This window comes from Scyliorhinus canicula, chromosome 12 (assembly GCF_902713615.1).
Source record: "Scyliorhinus canicula chromosome 12, sScyCan1.1, whole genome shotgun sequence".
Classification (NCBI taxonomy): domain Eukaryota; kingdom Metazoa; phylum Chordata; class Chondrichthyes; order Carcharhiniformes; family Scyliorhinidae; genus Scyliorhinus; species Scyliorhinus canicula.
The window spans coordinates 118,209,942-118,235,033 of NC_052157.1; the positions used below are offsets into that span (position 1 = coordinate 118,209,942).

General features: G+C 43.0%; 1 protein-coding gene across 4 annotated transcripts in view; it reads right to left on the reverse strand.

The window, feature by feature from the left end:
• The window catches only part of baz1b (bromodomain adjacent to zinc finger domain, 1B), a 112,544-nt gene that overhangs the window by 74,376 nt on the left and 13,076 nt on the right, over positions 1–25,092 (reverse strand). The window contains exons 3-8 of one of the 4 annotated variants that reach the window (XM_038813853.1): positions 22,163–22,307; positions 21,123–21,327; positions 17,674–17,795; positions 16,812–16,925; positions 14,204–14,401; positions 12,086–12,112 (exon numbers count right to left, since the gene is read on the reverse strand). In XM_038813853.1, the coding sequence (XP_038669781.1) occupies positions 12,086–12,112; positions 14,204–14,401; positions 16,812–16,925; positions 17,674–17,795; positions 21,123–21,327; positions 22,163–22,307 (811 nt within the window). The remainder of the gene's footprint in view (positions 1–12,085; positions 12,113–14,203; positions 14,402–16,811; positions 16,926–17,673; positions 17,796–21,122; positions 21,328–22,162; positions 22,308–25,092) is intronic. The other 3 variants (XM_038813855.1, XM_038813854.1, XM_038813856.1) reach the window with 3 other exon arrangements.

Here is a 25,092-nt window from a genome sequence, read left to right on the forward strand (position 1 = left end):
AGAGGGGCAAAGAGAGAGAGGGGCAAAGAGAGAGAGGGGCAAAGAGAGAGAGGGGCAAAGAGAGAGAGGGGCAAAGAGAGAGAGGGGCAAAGAGAGAGAGGGGGGAAGAAAGAGAGGGGGTGGAGAAAGAGAGGGGGGAGAGAAAGAGAGTGGGGAGAAAGAGAGTGAGAGGAGAAAGAGAGGGAGAGAGTGTGGAAAAAGAGGGGAAAAAGTCACAACATCATCCAACTGGGAGCATACAGCTAGGTGCACTACAGGCTACAAGTTAAAAATGATTTGCACCATAAATGCAATTCAACTCCTATAGGAGATCCCAATCGTCTTTTTCTGTAAACATTTACCTATGTGGCACAGTTCAATGAAGAGCTTTTTAATAGGTTTAAACTTTGTGGTATTCAGTAAGTCAGTGCCTCAGTCTTCAGTGTGCTAAGATGTGAATTGTCTTTCAAACGTAACAGCAGCGTTACCAAAACGCCGATCAGCCAATCCTGCATGTTATTTTTTTCCCTCTACTTTGACTTTGTCAAAGCTTTCCATCAATAATAAATTCTAACAAATGTAAAACTACAAATAAAAAAATGAAATGAAATTCTACAGCATGCAGATTAGAGTCAGGAAGCAGAGGGAGTTTTAAGCGATCTATGGTTGTATTGTTGGATATTAGAAATAAGTTATAGATTGGAGTTTAATTTAGTATTTGTGGGAGAATTACCTCTAAGACCATAAGACATTGGAGCAGAAATAGGCCTTTCGGCTCCACTATTCAATCATGGCTGATATTTTTCTCATCCCCATTCTCCTGCCTTCTCCCCATACCCCCTGACCCCTTAATAATCAACATAGAACATAACAGCACAGTACAGGCCCTTCGTCCCACGATGTTGCACCGTCCTGTGAAACCCTTCTAAAGTCCATCTACACTATTTCCTTATCGTCCATATGCCTATCCAATGACCATTTGAATGCGTTTAGTGTTGGCGAGTCCACTACTGTTGCAGGCAGGGCATTCCACGCCCTTACTATTCTCTGAGTAAAGAACCTACCTCTGACATCTGTCCTATATCTATCTCCCCTCAATTTAAAGCTATGTCCCCTCATGCTGGACATCACCATCCGAGGAAAAAGGCTCTCACTGTCCACCCTATCTAATCCTCTGATCATCTTGTATGCCTCAATTAAGTCCCCTCTTAACCTTCTTCTCTCCAACGAAAACAGCCTCAAGTCCTTCAGCCTTTCCTCATATGATCTTCCCTCCATACCAGGCAACATTCTTGTAAATCTCCTCTGTACCCTTTCCAATGCTTCCACATCCTTCCTATAATGTGGCGACCAGAACTGCACACAATACTCCAAATGCGGCCGCACCAAAGTTTTGTACAACTGCAACATGACCTAATGGCTCCGAAACTCAATTCCTCTACCAATAAAAGCTAACACACCGTACGCCTTCTTAACAACCCTCTCAACCTGGGTGGCAACTTTCAGGGATCTATGGACATGGACACAGAGATCTCTCTGCTCGTCCACACTACCAAGAATCTTACCATTAGCCCAGTACTCTGCCTTCCTGTTATTCCTTCCAAAATGAATCACCTCACACTTTTCTGCATTAAACTCCATTTGCCACCTGTCAGCCCAGCTCTGCAGCTTATCTATGTCCCTCTGTAACTTGTAACATCCTTCTGCACTGTCCACAACTCCACCGACTTTAGTGTCATCTGCAAATTTACTCACCCATCCTTCTACGCCCTCCTCCAGGTCATTTATAAAAATGACAAACAGCAACGGCCCCAAAACAGATCCTTGTGGCACACCACTAGTAACTGGACACCAGTCAGAGCATTTCCCATCAACCTCTTTGTCTTCTTACAGCGAGCCAATTTCTGATCCAAACTGCTAAATCACCCTGAATCCCATGCCTCTGTATTTTCTGCAATAGCCTACCGTGGGGAACCTTATCAAACGCTTTACTGAAATCCATACACACCACCAACTGCTTTACCCTCATCCACCTGTTTGGTCACCTTCTCGAAGAACTCAATGAGGTTTGTGAGGCACGACCTACCCTTCACAAAACCATGTTGACTATCTCTAATCAAATTATTCCTTTCCAGATGTTTATACATCCTATCTCTTATAAACCTTTCCAAGACTTTTCCTACAACAGAAGTAAGGCTCACTGGTCTACAGTTCCCGGGGTTGTCTCTACTCCCCTTCTTGAACAAGGGGACAACATTTGCTATCCTCCAGTCTGGCACTATTCCTGTAGACAAAGATGACTTAAAGATCAAAGCCAAAGGCTCAGCAATCTCCTCCCTAGCTTCCCAGAGAATCCTAGGATAAATCCCATCCGGCCCAGGGGACTTATCTATTTTCACACTTTCCAGAATCGCTAACACCTCCTCCTTATGAACCTCAAGCCCTTCTAGTCTAGTTGCCTGTATCTCCGTATTCTCCTCAACAACATTGTCTTTTTCCTGTGTGAATATTGACAAAAAATACTAATTTAGCACCTCTCCTATCTCCTCAGACTCTACGCACAACTTCCCACTACTGTCCTTGACTGGCCCTACTCTTACCGTAGTCATTCTTTTATCCCTTACATACCTATAGAAAGCTTTAGGGTTATCCTTGATCCTACCTGCCAAAGACTTCTCATGTCCTCGCTTGGCTCCTCTTAGCTCTCTCTTTAGAGCCTTCCTAGCTAACTTGTAACTCTCAAGCGACCCAACTGAACCATCACTTCTCATCTTCACATAAGCCTCCTTCTTCCTCTTGACAAGTGTTTCAACTGCTTTAGTAACCCATGGTTCCCTCACTCAACCACTTCCTCCCTGCCTAACAGGTACATACTTATCAAGGACACGCAGTAGCTGTTCCTTGAACATGCTCCACATTTCCATTGTGTCCATCCCCTGCAGTTTTCCTCTCCAGGCGATGCATCCTAAGTCTTGCCTCATCGCATCATAATTGCCTTTCCCCCAGCAATAACTCTTGCCCTGCGGTTTATACCTATTCCTTTCCATCGCTAAAGTAAACGTAATCGAATTGTGGTCACTATCACCAAAACGCTCACCTACCTCCAAATCGAACACCTGCCCTGGTTCATTACCCAGTACCAAATCCAATACGGCATCGCCTCTTGTTGGCCTATCTACATACTGCATCAGGAAACCCTCCTGCACACATTGGACAAAAACGGATCCATCTAAAGTACTCGAACTATAGTGTTTCCAGTCAATATTTGGAAAGTTAAAGTCCCCCATAACAACTACCCTGTTATTTTCGCTCCTATCCAGAATCATCTTTGCAATCCTTTCCTCTACATCTCTGGAACTTTTCGGAGGCCTATAGAAAAGCCCTAACAGGGTGACCCCTCCTTTCCGGTTTCTTAACTCAGCCCATACTACCTCAGTATTCGAGTCCTCATCAAATGTCCTCTCAGCCACCGTAATACTGTCCTTGACTAACAATGCCACCCCTCCCCCTCTCTTACCACCTTCCCTGAACTTACTGAAATATCTAAACCCCGGCACCTGCAACAACCATTCCTCGCCCTGCTCTATCCATGTCTCCGAAATGGCCACACATCGAAGTCCCAGGTACTAACCCATGCCGCAAGCTCACCCACTTTATTCCGGATGCTCCTGGCATTGAAGTAGACGCACTTTCGACCACCTTCCTTCCTGCCGGTACACTCCTGCAACTTTGAAACCTTACTCATGACCTCACTACTCTCAGCTTCTTGTGTACTGGAGCTACAATTCAGGTTCCCAATCCCCTGCTGAACTAGTTTAAACCCTCCCGAAGAGCATTAGCAAACCTCCCCCCGAGGATATTAGTACCCCTCTGGTCCAGGTGTAGACCATCCCGTTTGTAGAGGTCCCACCTACCCCAGAATGAGCCCCAATTGTCCAGGAATCTGAAACCCTCCCTCCTGCACCATCCCTGCAGCCACGTGTTCAACTGTTCTCTCTCCCTATTCCTTGACTCGCTAGCACGTGGCACGGGTAACAACCCAGAGATAATAACTCTGTTTGTTCTAGCTCTAAGTTTCCACCCTAGCTCCCTGAATTCCTGCCTTACATCCCTATCCCTTTTCCTACCTATGTCGTTGGTACCTATGTGGACCACGACTTGGGGCTGCTCCCCCTCCCCCTTAAGTATCCCGAAAACACAATCTGAGACATCGCGGACCCTGGCACCTGGGAGGCAACACACCAACCGCGAGTCTCTCTCATTCCCACAGAATCTCCTATCTATCCCCCAAACTATGGAGTCTCCAATGACTAATGTTCTACTCCTCTCCGCCTTCCCTTCTGAGCAACAGGGACAGATTCTGTGCCAGAGACCTGTACCCCATGGCTGACCCCTGGTAAGTCGTTCCCCCCCAACAGTATCCAAAGCGGTATACCTGTTACTAAGGGGAACGACCACAGGGGATCCCTGTATTGACTGCTTACCCCCAGCCCCTCTCACCGTCACCCATCTATCTTTATTCTTTGACGTAACTAACTTCCTGAAGCTTCTATCTATGACCCCCTCTGCCTCCCGAATGATCCGAAGTTCATCCAGCTCCAGTTCCCTAACACAGTTTTTGAGGAGCTGGAGTTGGGTGCACTTCCCACAGATGAAATCAGCAGGGACACTGACGGCGTCCCTCACCTCAAACATTCTGCAGGAGGAGCATTGTACTGCCTTTCCTGACATCACCTCTAGATTTTTAAAAAACAAGAAAAAGAAAGGAAGAGCTTACCTGATATTCCCTCAAACCCTGCTCCCGCTGAAAGGTAAGCAAATTTAAAGGCACTCACTCACCTTCACGACAGGCCCCTGCTCCCACTTCCCAACGACCGTGGGTTTTTTTTGGTTAGAGGAGGGGGGGGGGGGGGACGACGACGACGACACTGAGGCAGTGTTTTGGGTTTAACTGTCACTTGACAACAGCCCCTCCACAAACCACCTCCAAATTAGGCCAACCGCACTGCACGTATGCAAATTTCCCTGGAACAGCCAATCAGTAGCTCTGCTCTGCTGCCCTCTGCTGGATGCTTGCCTTCACTTGAACACCTCGGGTCTCTTTCGCAGGTACACCTTCAAATTAGGCTGACCGCACTGCACGTATGCAAATTTCCCTGGAACAGCCAATCAGTAGCTCTGCTCTGCTGCCCTCTGCTCAAGAACCTATCTATCTGTCTTAAAGACACTCAATGATTTGGGCTCCACAGCTTCTACAGCAATGAGTTCCAGATTCACCATCCTCTGGTTGAAGAAATTCCTCCTCATCTCAGTTTTAAAGGACTGTCCCTTCAGTCTGAGGCTGTGGCCTCGGGTTCTAGTCTTTCCTACTAGTGGAAACATCCTCTCTGCGTCCACTCTATCTAGGCCTTTCAGTATTGTGCAACCCCCCCCCCCATCCTTCTAAACTCCAACAATACAGACCTAGAGTCCTCAACCATTCCTCATACGACAAGCTCTTCATTCCAGGGATCATTCTTGTGAACCTCCTCTGGACCCTTTCCAAGGCCTGAACATCCTTCCTTAGATATGGGGCCCAAAACTGCTCACAATACTCCAAATGGGGTCTGACCAGAGCCTTATAGAGCCTCGGAAGTACATCCCTGCTCTTGTATTCTGGTCCTCTCGACATGAATGCTAACATTGTATTTGTCTTCATGTTAAACAAAGGCATTTGCAAGCCTGTCTGCACTGTGCTTAGGGAGCTTACAATACGAAAGGTAAACACGAGCATCGGAGAAAGAATGAGCTGGTGCTTAGCAACCAGGGGCACCTTTAGTGTAGGAAGGCTTTTTGAGTTTAGTTTCAGCTGAATGTAGAGCAGTTGGAGCTTTGCATTGTGTAGGTAGCTTTCACAGCCATGCTAAAAACAGGAAACCATATGATGGAGTATTGGGCAAGAAAACTAATTCTAGAAACTAGGAAATGTAGAGGTTTCTATGATGATTTAAGGAAAACAGGAATTGGAATTTGAGCAGGATACTGTTTGCTAAAGTTAAAGACAGGTCTGGGAAGAGCAGAGCAGAGCAGATAAGGGTGGCTAGAGAAAATCGTAAAGTTTGGTGTCCTTATTTCCAGTTTTAGAAATAATAGGAATCTGTTGGGGACTGAGTACCTTAAGAGGTTGTATGAAAGCTTGAAAGATTGTGCCTGTTCAAGACAAAGGAATACTGAAGGAGTTGTAAATCCTGGAGGTGGCTCCTTGCTGTAAACATTTGAGGGGAAACATTATTTGTTAGAAGATTCTAAAGTGTGTTTTTTTGAGAGTAGAGTTTGGAATCACATGTGTGACAATCATCTGGGGGGAAAGAGGAAAAATCCACAGAAGTTCAATTGAGCAGGGCAGCACAGTGGCGCAGTGGGTTAGCCCTGCTGCCTCACGACGCCGAGGTCCCAGGTTCGATCCCGGCTCTGGGTCACTGTCTGTGTGGAGTTTGCACATTCTCCCAGTGTTTGCGTGGGTTTCGCCCTCACAACCCAAAGATGTGCAGGGTAGGTGGATTGAACACGCTAAATTGCCCCTTAATTAGAGAAAAATGAATTGGGTACACTATATTTATTAAAAAAAAGAAGTTCAATTGAGTGACATCTACTACTTGGTTTCAGAGTGGGGTGTTGTCTGACCACAGTTAGACTGTTGTGATACAGGACTGTGTGTTTACTGAAAACCTTTTAGCACAAGCTATATTTTGAGAACTGTGTTACCCTTAAATTTGTGTACATTTGTGAAGATAAATGGGAGTGTAGGAGTACTGTACTATCAATTTTTTGTTGTTGCTAAAAGCTAATTGGCATTCCTGTGACTCTGTTTATCCACGTTTTCTAAATAAAAGTAAAAGTTGCAGTCCCATTCTGGGACCTTCCTGTCCAGTAGGAACAGTAACAGCAGAGATTGCAAAAGAGCAAGTGTGCTCAAGGCAAGAGCAGGTTTCATATACACATCTTGAAAAATAGAACTCTGATATTATTAGTACTTACTCAGTCAGGTCCAATCACTGAAAAGAAAACCTTTTTATGTACTATCCAGTAATCTGAATTTTGATGCTGGGAACATAGATCTAGCCATCTACCTCACACATGCAAGGATGAGTGCCCTCCACAAGTTGGGGAAAATACCACAAAATGTAGACTGAAAGTATTCAATATCAAACACCTAGTACTAAATAGGATTACCTAACTCTTATGAGATACAGTGAAATTGCATGAATCAAACTCAGAAGATACGAAACTCCAGTTATCGTGAAGTCGTCAACCAATCCCGCCGGGACACCTCTAGGTCAAAGGATGGTTTGCCCAGTGCTCCATGATTTAATGTTCCTTGTGTGGTGTAACTCTGCTCTGATTCAAGCTTAGACAAGTTTGGCTAATCCAGGGTTACAAGTGAGTAATTTTGATTGACCATGGGCATTGCTCTACGGGATTTGATATTCCGTGCAAATCTTGCGAGTATGGCTAAACTTGCGGGGAAAGTTAGTGGTTTGTTGAGGCAGCGAATTTGATTCAGCAAGGCAGGCACCAGGAAGGAGTGAAAGATTCTAACATTATACTTGTCCACCGCTATGAAACACAAGACGAGCATCGTGGAACAGTCCGACTGTGCTTCAAAAGACCCCACAGCTTTCTATCATGGATAAAATAGATCACGCAGTAGTTGCTCGGGTCTCAAATCGGCCAATGGCAGAAACATGGAGAAACTGTGCGCTGAATGATTATCGCACTTTTGTGCAACACCAGCCCACACAAGAGCTAGCTTTCATGGAAAAGCTTTCAAACAACAGCTTACCTGGATAATGTATTTTAAAACATGACAATTCTGAAAGATTGTTAAGTATTACATCCAAGTCCAAGTTTTAGGAATCCACTTGTGATTGGCTAGTGACGAGCATGTGCTTATGATTGGACAAAGAAATGTGAGATTGAATATCTGCTGGTGACTTCCTCACCCCACAACCTAGCAAATCACTCTGTGGCTCATCAACTCCAGATGGAGGTCTGGGTCCATTCATTGCCATAGCCTCACAGCAGATAAGACTTCTCCACATGCACTGTTCTAGGGCAGCTCTATAGATTCTCGTTCATCCTCATACACTGCGATGAGAAAACAAGCCATGACAAATTGTACTTGTTTTTATACTTTTGGCACATGTTTCCTCAGCATCGCTAATGCTGGAGTGAAGGCTGGCATTCTTAGTTACTAGCTCTTCTCCTTCACAATGGACAGTGGCCTCCCAAGCTTCCAAGAAAATATTCCAGGCAAATGGTGTGAGAATAAATCAGGAAATGTCACCAAGGAAAGGTCATGGGATCCAGCTTCTGATCTATGAGTTCACCAAGTACTTCTGTGTTGGTGTTTAATAAAAACTACATCAAGTCATCCTTTTAAAATATTTTCTTCAATATTTTTGTTTGTATACATTCTCTTCCCCAGTGAAACAATTCACAGCCACTCCAAGTGTGTCGCTAAGGTAGCATGGCGTGTAGGTGTGCATAATTCATTAAAGGTGGGCAGACAGTTTCAGTGGCTAATAAAGCATATAGCATCTGAAGTATTATTTGTCGAGGATTAAGAGTACAAAAGCAAGGAAGTTATGATAAATTTATCTAAAATGCTGATTTGACCTCAATTGGAATGTTTCCAATTCTGAGTATCACATTTTAGAGAGGATGTGAAGGCATTAGAGTGGTACAGAAAAGATACATGGAAATGGTTCAAGGGATGAGGAACTTCAGTGTGGATAGATTGGAGAAGCTAGGGCTATTCTCCATAGGGATGAGAAGGTTGAGGGGAGATTTAGTAGACTATTAAAAATCATGAGGGGTAGAAGGATGAGAGCTGGAAGATATCAATTCCCCCCCCCCCCCCCCCCCCCCCCCCCCCGTTTTTAAAAAATAAATTTAGCATGCCCAATAATTTTTTCTAATTAAGGGGCAATTTAATGTGGCCAACCCACCTATCCTGCACATCTTTTGGGTTGTGGGGGCGAAACCCACGCAGACACGGGGAGAATGTGCAAACTCCACACGGACAGTGACCCAGTGCCGGGATTCGAACCCGGGTCCTCAGCGCCGTAGGCAACAATGCTAACCACTGTGCCACCGTGCTGCCCTGGAAGGTATCAATTTAAGGCGACTGGTAAAATGAGGAAAAATGTTTTAAAAAATGAAGCAAGCAGTTAGGATCTGGAATGCACTGGGAGAAGGTGGTGGAGGCAGATTCAATCATGGTTTTTGAAAGATAATTGAATCATGATCTGAAGAGGAAAACAATTTGTAGGGCTACAAGGAAAAGATGAGAGAGTGATAATAGGTGAATTTCTCACGCGAAGAGCCAGCACAAGACACCAACAGACTCCTTCTGTGATGTAACCATTCTATGATTCTATGGAGCCAAACAGACATTAGTACTTTTTAGAACAAGGACGATTAAATGTCATTATCCCCACCCCCACTTTACATAGCTTAGTTTCCCCTATATCCACCCTCTCAATACATCATTCCTCCAGAAATGAATCTAATTGTCTCTCTATTACCATCTGCTGCAATGGCAGGATTTTCTACAAAAACGTTCTGCATAAATTCCAGAGTTTAGTGTAAATGCAAACTTCTGGGCATACCTAAAGATAAGTCAACTTGTCCTACTAATTACTCATTCCACAATTGTATTGCCCTATGAAAAAAAACACACGGTAAGAATAGGAGCAGGAGTTGGACATTTGGACCTGCCAGCCTGTTCCACCGTTCAATAAGATCATGGCTTATCGGATTGTGGCCTTAACTCCACTTTCCTGCCTACCCCACATAAAACTCAAGACTCTCTTGTAGATCAAAAATCTGTCTAATTCAGCTTCGAATATATTAAATGGCACAGCCTCCACTGCTCTATGTGGTGGAGAATTCCAAAGATTAATGACGCTCTGAGAAATTAGTCTTCATCACCATCTTAAATGGGAGGTCCCCTGTTTTGAAACTATGCCCCACAGATCTACATTTCCCCACGAGAGAAAACATCCTCTCAGCATCTATCCTGTCAAGCCCCTTCAGAATCTGATGGATAGGTTTCAACAATCTCGCATTCTTCTTAACTCCATTCAGTTTAGGGCCAACCTGCTCAACCTTTCCTCGTACGTCAACCTCGTCCATCCCAAGAATTAACCTAGTAAATCTTTTCTGAACTGCCACCGATGCAAACATATAACACATAATAAGGAGATCAAAACTGTACAAATTACTCTAGGCGCAGTCGCACCAATATCCTGTACAGTTTAGCAAAACTTCTCTACCTTTATCTCCATCCCCATTACAAAAAAGTTCCCCTTTCTAAAATTCCAACAAATGAACATACATTCCTTAAACTTGTATTACTGATACCAGGAATTACCTTTAAATCTGTATACCATCTCAGGAGATGAGCAACCCAGGCAGAGTTCTGAATCATCCTGACTGAGAACAATCAAGATATTATAAAGCAACAGACTAAACTACTATGCCCCTCTATTTCAGGATTGTATTTGAAAGTTCAGGCCACAGGAACTTAGCAAAAAAATGGAGGGGTGAGACATAAAGAAGGGGTACTTCCGCAAACTCTGGGCTATGCAGAACATTTTTCAACCCTTATTTTTACACCATCCATACCACTGGGCACTGGGAATGTACTTTTTTTTTGCATCTTAATAAACACCAAAGCAAACAAGTCCATCTCTTTTCCATTATACTAAACATGAAAAATGCTGATGTTAAACTGTTAATACGCTTGCTAAACACTACACTACTCAACTTTTTCATTTTAATTTCACTAACAAAGCATTCTCCGTCCAAGTGTCATTCTTCTGGTCTTAACACAAAGATAAAAGATTGTCAAAGTAACTAAGTTTGTAAGTAGGTTGTGCCACTACCTCTTCTGAAAGCACATTTCTAATTGTTAAGATACAGTGCACAAAATGGAGTCAAAGTTGAAACATAAGCAACGAGACCGAGGAGGAAAGGGAGAAAAATGTACATGACTGTGATAGAATTGAATGGTACAAGATGAAAATTTTATGAATACAACTTCTGGATAGGGCTGTGGGGAATTGGCAAAGCTGCATTTACAGCTGACCCCTAGTTCCCGAAAAGGTAATGGGCCTTCTCCTTAAACTACTGCAGTACTGGCAGTGTTCCCACAAAGATGTTAGGTCTGGAATTGCAGCATACTGAACCAATGGTGGCAAAGGAATTGCAATTTATGTCCAAGTTTGGATGCTCTGTGAATGGGAGAGTAACAAGGGCAAAAAAAAAGCAGAAAGATACAGCTGGCATATGTGGCCACGCCAAAGCTTATTCAGCGGAGCAAATGACTGGGCGATACAGGGCTGTGGAAAAGTATTTTTTGTTAAATTTGGAGTACCCAATTCAGTTTTTCCAATTAAGGGGCAATTTAGCGTAGCCAATCCACCTACGCTGCACATCTTTGGGTTGTGGGGGCGAAACCCACGCAAACACAGGGAGAATGTGCAGACTCCACACAGACAGTGACCCAGAGCTGGGATCGAACCTGGGACCTCGGCGCCGTGAGGCAACACAGCTAACCCACTGCGCCACTGTGCTGCCCAAGGGCTGTGAAAAAGTTAATCAGCCTCCGAAAAGAACTTTTAAGTATTGCTTGTTACTGGAGGTTGCAGAAAACTTCACCTCTGATAACAAGCTATATTTCAACTACCTGAAATAATTTAGAGCACAGAATACAAGATGATTTTTTTTTCCCTGAACAAAAATGATCAAATTGGAAAATACAGAGAAGAATTAAATGCACAAATATATTAAGCCGACACATAGATTTTCTTTGAGTGGGGATTTCAGCTGGTTTAAAAGAATGCATTATTTTGCCAAGACTTTAAAAGCAACACTGGCTTGAAAGAATATCCTTGGCACATGTCATCGGACACTTGAAGGGTTGGGGCAAGGATAAGCATCTATGAGAGGACATAAAATTAAACAAACAAACAGTTAAAGGTGACATTCTCTGAACAGACACACAGCCACCACTAACAGCACAATGACTCATGCAAATCAAGCTGACGAAGCAACTTACCTCATCATCTTCTGTCCATTTAGGAGGCTGCATTAATTATCAAGAAATTCACATTAACATCCCAACCACTACTGTGCTGGGATCAGTCTGAGAGATTGGCGATTGTAATTAACAACACCACAGTCCAAGTAAAGAAAAACAAAACCTCCCTTCCACCCACCATAACCAGCATAACTGGCGCCTAACTGAATCTATGCAGTGGATTTTAGCCACAGAAGGCAAGGGTCCCAGGTTAAGTAACAGGGACCTGTTCCTGATTGCAATCTAATGTCCCCTGCTGAATACACTTGCTAATACATTACTGCCAGGATGAAGTTGAACGCAAAAGTTTGTCCATCAAATATCAGTCAATAATCACAGTCTATATACAAATAAGGAGTGAGTACTTTGGAATGGTACTGGTGGATACCCATTGTAAACGGTACTCCAGCATCTTCAAAAGGGCAAATTAAAACGGAGTAGAGTAGATCAAACATTTTAAGATAGTTGCATGCACGTTTGACTACAAAGTAATACTTGGCATTCAGGTCTAGGAAACAACACTGCTGCCCCAAATCCCTACAATAATCTCGAACACATTATATGAAAGCTAGATTATATTCAAGTCCTATGTGGCATTTTGAACTTAAAATCACTGCTATCTACTCTAGGCAGTTGATCAAGAGGACTGTTAAGTTGGAGCGTGTAGTTGTGCAAAGCAATTTCAGGTTTGCAATTGAAATGTATTAGGACTCAAGACATGAAATACATGTGTTACAAATTTCACTGTGAAGCCACTTATGAATACTTGGATGTCATTCAGCTTGCTTTTCATTCAATGGTTAGCTGTGCTGCCTTACGGCACCTAGGACCCGGTTCAATCCCGGCCCCTGGTCATTGTCCGTGTGGAGTTTGCACATTCTCCCAGTGTCTTACCCCCACAATCCAAAAAGATGTGCAGGGTAGGTGGATTGGCGATGTTAAATTGCCCCTTAATTGGAAAAAAAATAATTGGATACTCTAAACTTATATTTAAAAAAACAAGGATGAAGACATTGCTTTGACCAGTTGTCAGTGTAGGTCAGCGTGCAGAGTTCCAGCAGATGAGCTGAGATAACAGCAGAAATATGGGGGCAGCAATAGGTGATCTTAGTGATGAAGTGGATAATTGGTCACAAGCTCACCTTAGGGTCAAATATCACAACGTTAAAAGATTGATTTAGTTTCAGACTGTTGTAGTGAGTAGGATGGAATAGATAGTTAGGGACTACTGTTTAAAGTGGGGAACGCAAATAATGGCTTTAGTCTTCCCGATATTAAACTGGCAATATAATTTTATTTACATAATGACAGTACGTAGTTTGATCACTTAACAACAGTCAAGAGCGTTGTTGGTGAGAAAGAACTGGGCGTCATCAGCATGAATGTGCAAACTGACAGTTTACAAATCATAATTCCACTGCTCCACATAAAAAGCTGAGAGCAATTGTGTTCTCATTTAATTTCTAAATCTGCCTATTCAGAAGGATATCACTGGAGCACAATCCGAAAGGGGAACACTTGGTCCATCTTTCCCTCCCTAATCCAGGTGTAAGGCCAACTGTGGCACTCCAACTGAAATCAGAAAAGACAGCACAAATTGTGGATCCTACCACAAATCTTTCACATTTGCACAGCTCACTCACTAGACAAATGCAAACACATTTTAGGTTCTTCAAATAGGACTGCATAACAATGGGTCTTTATAACGTGGATTCAAGTCCTGCTCAGACAAAGGTGATGGAATCTTATTTCTCGGCTGACTGTAAAATTGACTGACCTAATGCAGTCCTCCTGGTATACAAGAGCTAACCACACACAACATCCACTAACTGGACTCTAAAGCTTACTCAAAGCTGCAAGGGCAAAACTTGCAGCAGAAACCAGCACACTGTTGCTGTGAAAATTGCCCCAGTGAATGGCCTTCAGCAAAGCTGAAGCTAGGGAACTTTATTGGGAAAACAGTAAAAAGAAATGTACTCTGTATTTAGCTGTTGCATCCGAATTAGGAATGTACAAAATGAACACTTCTCATAACGACTCAATTTTTATCCAAGCACAAAATTTATGCAAATTGAGAAATGCAATGTAGTTAGTTACCTTGTATGGAGAGAGCAGGAAATCACTGAATTTACTGGGTAGCGAATATTTCTGTACAAGCGAGTCTTCCACCACCCAGGGTGCATTTTCTCCCATCCCCATTCGCATCGAGTTGTGCCTGATAAAATAGCGCAGGATTTCCTTGTTTGGCGGCCGCTCAGAGCGGATGAGACTTTCAACTGGCACGTTACTAATTATCTAAATTAGCAAGAACAGAACTCCTTTTAGTAACACAAAATTTTAACCGAGTAGAAGACTGCAGAGAATTTGCACCAGGTCAGCAAGCTGAACTAACTAAACAAATTAAGCTATTTTATCAAACCAGGCTGGTGTAGTGTTGAACTGTATAACAATCTGCATTTATATCATATCTTTAAGGTAGTAAAATATCCCAAGGCACATCACAAGAATGTACCAAGCAAAATTTCAGACTACAGCATACAAGGAGATTTCGGACAGGCCACCAAAAACAGTCAAATGGTAGACTTTGAGAAATGTCTTAAGGAATGAGTGTGGAGTAGGGAGGCCAAGAGGTTAGGGAAAGAATTCCAGAACTTTGAACCCAGGCAGCTGAAGGCATGACCATCACTGATGGAGCAATTAAAATCAAAAACACACAAGACATCAGAATTGGAGGAGCGCAGAGATTTCAAGAGGACTGAAGGACTTTAGAGAGATTCTGAGGTTCTGAAAAAATTGACAAGCAAGGAGGAGTGTTTAAATTTCTTTTTTACAGACATGGAACCAATGTAGATCAGCAACATGAGGTTAATAGGCGAACAGGACATTGTGCAAGTTGAGATAAGGGCTGAGTTTTGACTGAGTTCAAGTGATGGAGGATGCAAGTTGGCAGTCTCACCAAAAGAGCGCTGGGTTAGTCAAGCTTTGACCATGCAAATACGGAATTCAGCTTGGGCCAGGGCTAAACTGATCTCATCCAATACAGCAGTCAAAATGCTACAGCACCCCAATATTCTAGATTGGGGTAGTGGTAGTATGTGGTGTTAGCAATGGGCCAACTTCTGAAAGCAACCTATTAACTTCTAAAAAAAAAGAGTCTGTCTAAGTGTCACGGTCACGGCTAGCATGAATCCTACATTTTCAATTCCTAACTCACACATGGCCATTGTGTAAATTCACCCTCTGACACAGTCTTTTCAGAGAAGAAAAATGCCCATTTTGCTTTAAAACACCAAGCCATCCCATGGGCGGTTATTTTGCGATTCACATTTAGCCTGTTCATTAATAACATGACCACAAAGATTCAAGTCTATGAAAATTACTATTGAGTACATTATCATAGAATGTACCTAGCAAAGAACATGCCCAGACATCCAATAGTTTTTTATTGGACAAGGTGTCAAGAGCTGGCAACTAGCAAATGCTACACTAATAGTAGCAAAGAAAATAGCATAAACAGATCAGAGAAGTCACACCCAGCATAGAGTGGATTTGGATGGGGCGGAGGTTATAAAGCAGATACCATCAGTACGAGTGAAAAAGGAGCAGCACGGCAGTGCAGTAGTTAGCACTGCTGCCTCACGGCACCAAGGTCCCAGGTTTGATCCCGGCTCTGCGTCACTATCGCGTGGAGTTTGCACATTGAAAATGAAAATTGCTTATTGTCATAAGTAGGCTTCAAATGAAGTTACTGTGAAAAGCCCTTTTCATTCTCCCCGTGTTTACGTGGGCTTTGCCCCCACAATCCAAAGATGTGCAAGGTAGGTTAATAGGCCACGCCAAATGGCCCCTTAATTGGAAAAAATTAATTGGATACTCTAAATTCATTTTTGTTTTAAAGAGAATGGTGAAAAAGCAAAGGAAGTATACAAATTTTAAATGGTCACAATCAAAAAAATATATGAACGAATGACAGTTGAAGGCAGTGTCTGCCCATAAATCACATCATACAGATTAGCCGGTGAAGTACCCCACCATGTGCACAAAGTGCAGAGGGGGCATCTCAACTTTGCTGTCTCTGAACAATTTTCTAGCAATCTCCATCCGTGTAACCAATATCACACGCATAAACATTTTGGATGCTTCTTTGCACTGTCCCCCCACCCAACCCTTCAGTGTTTCATTGTGTACAGTCTATTTTTAAAAAACTAAAATCAAGAGGTTGAAAATGAAATAAGGCAGGGTCAATTGAGTTCTTACCAGGCATGGACCTACAGAATTCAAAACTACCTCTAACTGCAAAATCTCACACTGAACATGACAAAACATTGTGCACTTCTCCAATAGTAGGAGATGCGTAGGAGATCCCGTAACAGCCTCCCCGAACAGGCGCCGGAATGTGGCGACTAGGGGCTTTTCACAGTAACTTCATTTGAAGCCTACTCGTGACAATAAGCGATTTTCATTTTCATGCTCTTCTGAGGCTAGAATTAAAATCCACTTTCAAACTGTTGGGGAGACAGTGGCTTAGTGGCTTTGTCACTGGATGAGTAACCCAGAGTAATGCTTTCGGGATCCAGGTTCAAATTTTCAATTAAAAAAAATCTAGAATTAAAAGTCTAATGATGACCATGAAACCATTGCTGATTGTTGTAAAACCCATCTGGTTCATCAATGTCCTTTAGGGAAAGAAATGTGCCACCCTTACCCGATCTGGCCTCCATGTGACTTCAGATTCACAGCAATGTGGTTGACTCTTAAATGTTCCCTCAAGAACTGGGGATGGGTAATAATTGCCAACCCAGCCAGCGACACCCACACCCTATTAAGAATTAAAGGAAAATTTTACTTTGCCAGCTAACTGTATAATTGATTTGGGATTGTTCAATGCTGCTGCCAAGATGCTGGACTGGAAACTATTCCATTCGCTGTTTGAACACCTCAGACCGTGAGCATAAAATTCCACTTATTTCCTCATCCCATTCCTCTTAAAAAGGTTAAAACTACCACATTAACAGTAATTCAATTGGAACAGTTACAATACTGACACCAATATCCTTGGAACAGTTACAATACTGACACCAATATCCTTCAAAGTGATCGTCAGACACTGACTGCAAGTTGCTAACAAAAGTAAACTGACTTCAACAATGTATGAAAACATCAAGACCGGGATAGACCAGTTAGTCCATCAACATGTCTCATAAAGTTATACCACCCAATATAATAATCGCTTGTCACAAGTAGGCTTCAATTAAGTTACTGTGAAAAGCCCGTAGTCGCCACATTCCGGCACCTGTTCAGGGACACAGGTACAGGAATTGAACCCGCGGTGCTGGCATTGTTCTGCATTGCAAGTGAGCTATTTAGCCCACTGTGCTAAACCAGCCCTCAATACACCAGGTCAGGAAACTGCCCAACTGCTAGATGTCATTTCATCTGCTGAAACCACCTGTAATCACTGTGGGGTATAAACTGATCAACTTATGTGCAGAAAAAAAAGCTCTTCACAGATTGACCAAAGGTGCGTGGCCAAAGAAACCAAATTGAAAAGTCAGTTTATTTCTCACTTTGTCCTCTTCTTGCAACTTCACATCATACTTGTACGGCAAAAATTTTGGATGAACCCATTTCTTCTCTTCCTTCTTGAGGCTTGTAGGTAGCTTGCGTGGTGATCGACGAGCACGGTCACCTGATAAGCATAACATAGCTGCTGTTATTTATTTTGCAATGCTGACTGTTCAGCTGTCTCAATGCAGTCAGGATTTTGGTGATATTGCAGCCACTTGCATTGCTGCATGTAACAAGCCAAACCAAATCGGATAGAAAGGGAAGCAGCTCCAAAAGGCATGACATAGTCCCATTTGTAGGGTCCTACCATGGTGTCTGGAATGGAATGAGAACAGCCACTTTTATCTGCATGTACCTTTTATCAATTTACTGCCTGCCAGTGAGCAGCTCCACTGATCTGATACAGCAAATATGTATTGTAAAGTAGAAACATAAAGCAGCACCATTCTCACTGGTTGCTCATCCCAAAGCACCAAATTTTAAAACTCAAGAAGGTTCATATTTTGTTAGGTGATGGTGGCCAGGCTATAATGTCACTGTAAGCAAGAGGCCTAGGCTAATCCCCTGGGGACATGGGTTCAAATCTCACCACAGCAGCTGGTGGAATTTGAATTCAATTAATCAATTAAATTGTTTTTTTTATTTTTTAATCAAAGCTATTGCCATTAATAGTCACCATGAAACTACCACAACTGCTCTCTGAAGCAAGCTACTCAGTTAGAGTGATTAAGGATAGGCAGAAAATACTGGCCTCACCAGTCATTCCCACATCCCAAGAAAGAATAAAAAAGCATTCTCTGCCATTCGCTGTTCAGTAGGATTCAGGCTGCGCTTTAGTGGTGTGTTATAGGGATCAGTGCGAAGACTGCAACAGTTTACAATTTATATAAATAACTCGGATGAAGGCATTGTAGGGATGGTTGTTAAATTTGCTGATGACACGAAGATAGGTAGGAAACTAAGTTGTGAAGAGGATATAAGGAGGATACAAAAGGATACAGGTAGGTTATGAGTGGGCAAGGATCTGGCAAATGGAGAACAATGTGGGAAAATGGGAAATTGTTCACTTTAGCAGGAAGAATAAAAATGGATATTATCTAAATGGTGAAAGATTGCAGAGCTGAGGTGCAGAGATATCTGGGAGTCTTAGTTCACAAATCACAAACGGCTAGTGGGCAGGTACAGCATGTAATTCGGAAAGCTAATAAAATGTTATCATGTATGGCGAGGGGAAGTCAGGCGGCACGGTGACACAGTGATTAGCACTGCTGCCACACAGTGCCAGGGACCTGGGCTCAATTCCAGCCTTAGGTGACTGTGTGGAGATTGCACTTTCGCCCCATGTCTGTGTATATTTAATCCAGGTGCTCCAGTTTCCTGCCACAGTGCAAAAATATACAGGTTAGATGGATTGGACATGCTAAATTGCCCCTTGGTGTCCAAAGATGTGCAGGTTAGATGCCAGGAAAGGGTGGGGGAGTGGGCTTAGGTAGGGTGCTCTTTCAGAGTCGATGCAGACTCCTTCTGTACCGTAGGCATTCTATGTTAAAAGTAAGGTTATACTTCAGGGCATTGGCGAGACCGCACCTGGAATACGGCATACAGTATTGATCACCTTACTTAAAGAAGGATGTAAATGTGTAGAAAGCAGCTGAAGAGAAGTTTTACCAGACAAATGCCTGGAATGGGTGGGTTGTCTAACGAGAAGGATTGGACAGGCTAGGCTTGTACCCACTGGAGTTTAGCAGAATAAGAGGTGACTTGATTGAAACATACAAGATCCTGAGGGGTCTTGACAGGATGGATGTGGAGAGGATGTTTCCTCTCGTGGGAGAATCTAGAACAAAGGGTCACTATTTAAAAATGAGGAGTCGCCCATTTAAAACAGAGATGAGGCAACATTTTTTCAGTTGAGAGGGTCACGAGTCTTTGGAACTCTTCCTGAAGAGGTGGTGGGAGCAGAGTCTTTGAATATATTTATGGCATTGGTGGATAGATTCTTCATAAACAAGGGACGGTAGGTTATCTGGGGTAGGTGGGATGCAGATTTAAGGCTACTATCAGATCAGCAATGATCTTAATAAATAGTAGAGCAGGCTTGAGGGGCTGAAAGGCCTAATCCTCATTTGTATGTTCGTTTATTTTAGCTCTAAGTTGTGAAACACAAAATCTTGTCAATGTTTGAAAATTGAATTTTAAATTTAGCACAGACTTTGGCAGAATCAGAAAATGTTCTGTCCTACTGGGCCACCTGGTTTTATACTCGGGTCATGAACCCATAACATAGAAAAACATTATTACAATAGCAAACGGTTCTCAGGTCAGGGATTACTACACTAAAACACCTACAATTCACAATTTTTATTTATTTTTTATAAATTTAGAGTACCCAATAATTTTTTCCAATTAAGGGGCAATTTAGCGTGGCCAATCCACCTACTCTGCACATTTTTGGGTTGTGGGGGCGAAACCCACGCAGACACGGGGAGAATGTGCAAACTCCACACGGACAGTGACCCAAAGCCGGGATTGAACCTGGGACCTCAGCGCCGTGAGGCAGCTGTGCTAACCACTAGGCCACCGTGCTGCCCTACAATTCACAATTTAACAAAAAGTAACTGAATACTTCAGTGTTTACACTATTGGGCCCACGTCCAATCTCATCCCCCAATGTTCTCTGTAGCTTTCTGTTTTTTCAAGCATTTTAAACCCTTCCTTTTAAAAAAGGATTATTTTCACCACCATGTATCCCGGCAAGGATTCTACGTCCCAGCAGCTATCTGCGCTAATTCTCCCAATATCACCCTTTTGATATTACAGGTCACAGAATTATTTGCCAGTAGAAAAACCTTTCCCAATTTACTTCAAAGCCCATAGATTTGTGACCTTCTGTTAGTCTTTAGTCAAATTAAAAATCTCAGTTTCTCGACTATTCGCTCATAGAAAAGGCTCCTTTTCTCCAGTCTAATTGCTTCTGCCCTCTCTTCAGGGAGTTCTTCCCAAAAGCAACCAAAACTGGAAACAATATTTTAACTAAGGGCTAACTTACAATTAATACCAGGACAGCACTACCCCTGCTTTAAAACTCCACACACTGCTTAGAAAATCTGATGTCTTTTTAAATCAATACAATTTGCTCCATTGCTCTTCACACTTTTACAGCTATGAGTTCCTAAATTTCAATGCCCTACTAGCTTCTAGGATCTGGGTTCTTGAGGAAATGAATGCGGTGATTAAGCCACTGGCAGAAGACTACAGGTTTGACCTGGCTTTGTAATTTGAAGGAAATTCATGAATATAAAATGGAATCAATGATAAAACCGGATAGGATTTACTGAAGATCAGGTGGGACAGAGAGTCCTTGGGACTCCAGAGTTACCAAGTCTCCCCTGACCACATATGCATGCTTGCTCTCTCTAATATATGCATGATGTGAATGAACACATACTAATATTGCTGTCCCTCTTGCTCTCCTCAATTTTGTTGCAGGCTTCTATACCCAGGCTCTCGTGCGCCACCTGACTGGAATTCTCCTTATCACTGGAAGGTGAGTCACAGGTTCCATCAGTTTTCTTCTCAGAGGACAATTCTTCCTTCGGTTCCAGAGGATGGACTTTCACCACCACCACTTGAAGAATTTTGTTTTCCCCAACCTAGAAGGAAGTTATTCATTAATTTGGGTTTACTTTCAAATTTACAATTTTTACACACATCGCTGTCATAAAAGAAATATAATCCCATTTTCTGCTGACAGTAGAATTACTAATAATAACAAATTTGTTTAGCAAAGAGAGATCCATGGCATTTGAACCCAACTTCCAAAGATGAAAGAGCAATAATCACCGCTGCCAGAGTTAATTTCCTTCACCAACTTATTGCTGTACAATTAAGATGTTTCACAGTGGGATTTGCTGAAAGCCAGCATTTCTCGTCGCACACAAAAGCAGGGTAAGGTGCAGCGACACAATGTCAAAATGACTGAAATTTACAGAGATTTATATAATCAGTGAAATATCCAGTCTAACTCTGGTGTCCAGGAAGTGCCATTTTCTATGAGGTTGTAAACAGCAGCCAGGATCCGGCTTCATTCTTCGTCTTGTCCAAGGACTACCCAGGATATCAGCAAAAGCACCACAGCCTAGGGAATAAACTTGGAATTTGTGGCTTGGATTGGGGATTTTAGTTATACATTAGGCCATCACGGAAACATTTTTTAAGCTTTATGAAAACATCTTCCAAGGGCAGCATGGTGGCGCAGTGGTTATCACTGCTGCCTCACAGTGTCAAGGTCCCAGGTTCGATCCTGGCTCTGGGTCACTGTCCGTATGGAGTTTCCACATTCTCGCCGTGTTTACAAGGATTTCGCCCCCACAACCCAAACATGTGCAGAGTCGGTGGATTGGCCACGCTAAATTGCCCCTTAATTGGAAAAAATGAATTGGGTACTCTAAATTTATTTTAAAAATAAAAATATCTTCCAAGTCTGACCTGGAATTCACAATGTTCTCCAATTGCAAACTTGGTCATGATCTCCATCCACGTTTTGTCAACTAGTTTGTCCAGAGACAACGTATTGTGATGAACATGTTCTAACACAGGCTTTTCAAACCACACTGGATACTCCTCCTTTAGCCTGCAAAGAGCAACAAAGCAGAATAAGGTAAAAATGCTACATCACATATCAACAGCAGTTTAGACAGGGTTCAAATGAACATAGCCAAAGAAAGTAGTGATTAAGTGGTGCCAAGCTTTGGTTTTAAAAGCCTGTCAGTTGTAGAAAAAAGCGATACAGGTTTGAGGAGTTGGGGATGAGTTGGACAAAGTGAAGACTCAGTTCAATATGTGGAAAGGGGACTAGGGATGAAAACGTGGCAGGTAGCTGCAGCTTATGGCTGCTCAACATCTCCAAGGCCACTTACACATGCATGCTCTACAAGAGAAGAATAAATTCCCAAATAGAGTTGCATCTAACTTCGCTGCTACAAGAAAGGCAATCCTCCTTTTCTCAAAGCACATTAAAGAACAAGAAATTTTCTCTTCCCTAAACTCAAATCACATTATGCTCAAGTGTTCCCCTTTCTATATTAACTTTTAGTTATTTTAAGCAAGAAGTCCCCGTAACTCCAAAGCTGATGCTGCATTGAGCCAGTAGATGGTGCCAAATTGTAGCATTCAGTAACCTGCAAGTAGAAATTGTGATCAGAGTCACACCACCAGTCTCTTTGAAACAGAGCTTTCACATCCACACACACACAACTTGACAGCACCAAACACTTCTCCAGTACTTATGAACCACCATTAGAGAGAATCATTTTGATAGTTCTGCTCAGTGTTGTAATTAGGGATTAGGAGTAACTGTGGACATATGAAGCAACAACGTTATGATCCCAGACCAGATCCCTACATGGCTAGGATACTGGACCAAAACCTCAATATTTTAGTTTATTTTAAAACTGTGCTGAAAGAATGATTTGTTCTGATTGCATGAAAGATAAGGCTTTGGTATTTCTAAAACAAAAATTAATACAACATTAAACTTTTAACTTCACGTGCGGAGCTGGGTAAGAGGGGTTGATTCCCAGTGGTTCAGCAGAGGGGAAGGCAGGCAGGGGGCTTGGGTCTTCCGAACCTGATGTATTACTACTGGACAGCGAATGTGGAGAAGGTGCGGAGCTGGGTAAAAGGTGTTGATTCTCAGTGGGTCAGAATGGAGGAGTTTGTGTAGAACGTTGGGATTGAAAGCACTAGCAACAGCGCCGCTCCCGATAGTCCCGGGGAACTCAGGGAGTCCATTAATAATAGCTTCATTGAGAATTTGGAGCAGTTTCGCCAACACTTTGGGTTGGGGGCAGGGTCAAGGGAAATGCCGATTCGGGGGAACCACAGATTTGAGCCAGGGAGGTGGGATGGAAATTTTCGGAAATAGGAGGGGAAGGGGATTAAGACACTGAAAGATTTGTTTCTTATGGGTCGGTTTGCAGGGTTGAAGGAGGGTAGTGTCAGCGTTCTACAGAGCTATTTTGAAGGAGGAGAAGGCACCATTGGAAGAGATCAAAGCAAAGTGGGAGGAATAGTTGGGAGAGGATATGGAGGGGTTCTGGTATGAGGTGCTCCAGAGAGTGAATGCCTCCACGTCGTGCGCGAGGTTGGGGCTGATACAGCTGAAGGTGGTACACAGGGCATACCTCACAAGGGTGAGGATGAGCCGATTCTTTGAAAGAGTAGATGTGTGTGAACGTTGGGGGGGGGGGGGGGGGGGGGCGCGCTAATCACATTCAAATACCTGTCCGAAGCTAGCGGATTACTGGAAGGAGGTTTTTAGGGTCATTTCTAAAGTGGACCCAGGCCCCCGGGAGGCCATATTCGGAGTGTTGGACCAGCCACAGTTGGAAACTGGTGCGGAGGCAGATGTTATAGCCTTCACCTTGTTCATCGCTCGATGGCGAATCCTGATGTGTTGCAGGGCAGCTTCTCCACCCTGTGCCCTGGTGTGGCGAGGAGATCTGTTGGAATTCTTGACTCTTGAGAAGGTTAAGTTTGAACTGAGGGGAAGGATGGATGGGGGTCTACAATTCATGGCCATTATTCATTATGCACTTTCAAGAACTGGATAACATCGAACATTAGTTGTATGTGGAGGGGGGCCACGGGTTTTAATGGTGGCCATGGGTGATTCCCGATTCCTTTTTGTCAGTTGTTTATGTGAACACGTGGGCGAATGTTTTGGGTTTGGTGGGAGGATGGGATCGTTGTTATCGATATGGGGATTGACATATTTGTTACTGATTATTGTTTATTACTGATTATTGTTGGTGGGTATAGATTTGGGAGAAAATGCGAAAAAGGAGAATAAAGAAATTTTTTTTTAAAACTTTTAACTTCACACCCGAAAAGAACAGTTTACAACTACCTCTCAACACAACCATAGAATTTCCCATTAAACATCAAGAAAAGAACATACAGCTCTCAATTCAGCTCAAAATTAGCAGGGCATAGAATAATAATTGCTTTATAAGACATATTTAGCTCCAGTGGAACTCCTTCAGACTCTAGCTGAATATCTTCAAACAGTTGCTTCAACTAGGTTGTTTCAGCCTTTTCCATGACTTCAGACAAGACTGCTCTGCGTTAAAATTATTACTCTTAGCGTCTCGGGTATATATAAGGTGCTCATGAGGGAGGAACGGTCCCAGACAGAGGAACTGAAACTTAAATGGGAGGAGGAGCTAGGCAGGGAAATGGAGGAGGGGCTGTGGCCAGAGGCCCTGAGTAGGGTAAATTCGACCGCGACATGTGCCAGGCTCGGGCTGATTCAATTTAAGGTCGTTCACCGGGCCCATATGACGGTGGCTCGGATGAGCAAATTCTTCGGGATAGAGGACAAATGCGCTAGGTGCACGGGAGGACCAGCGAACCAC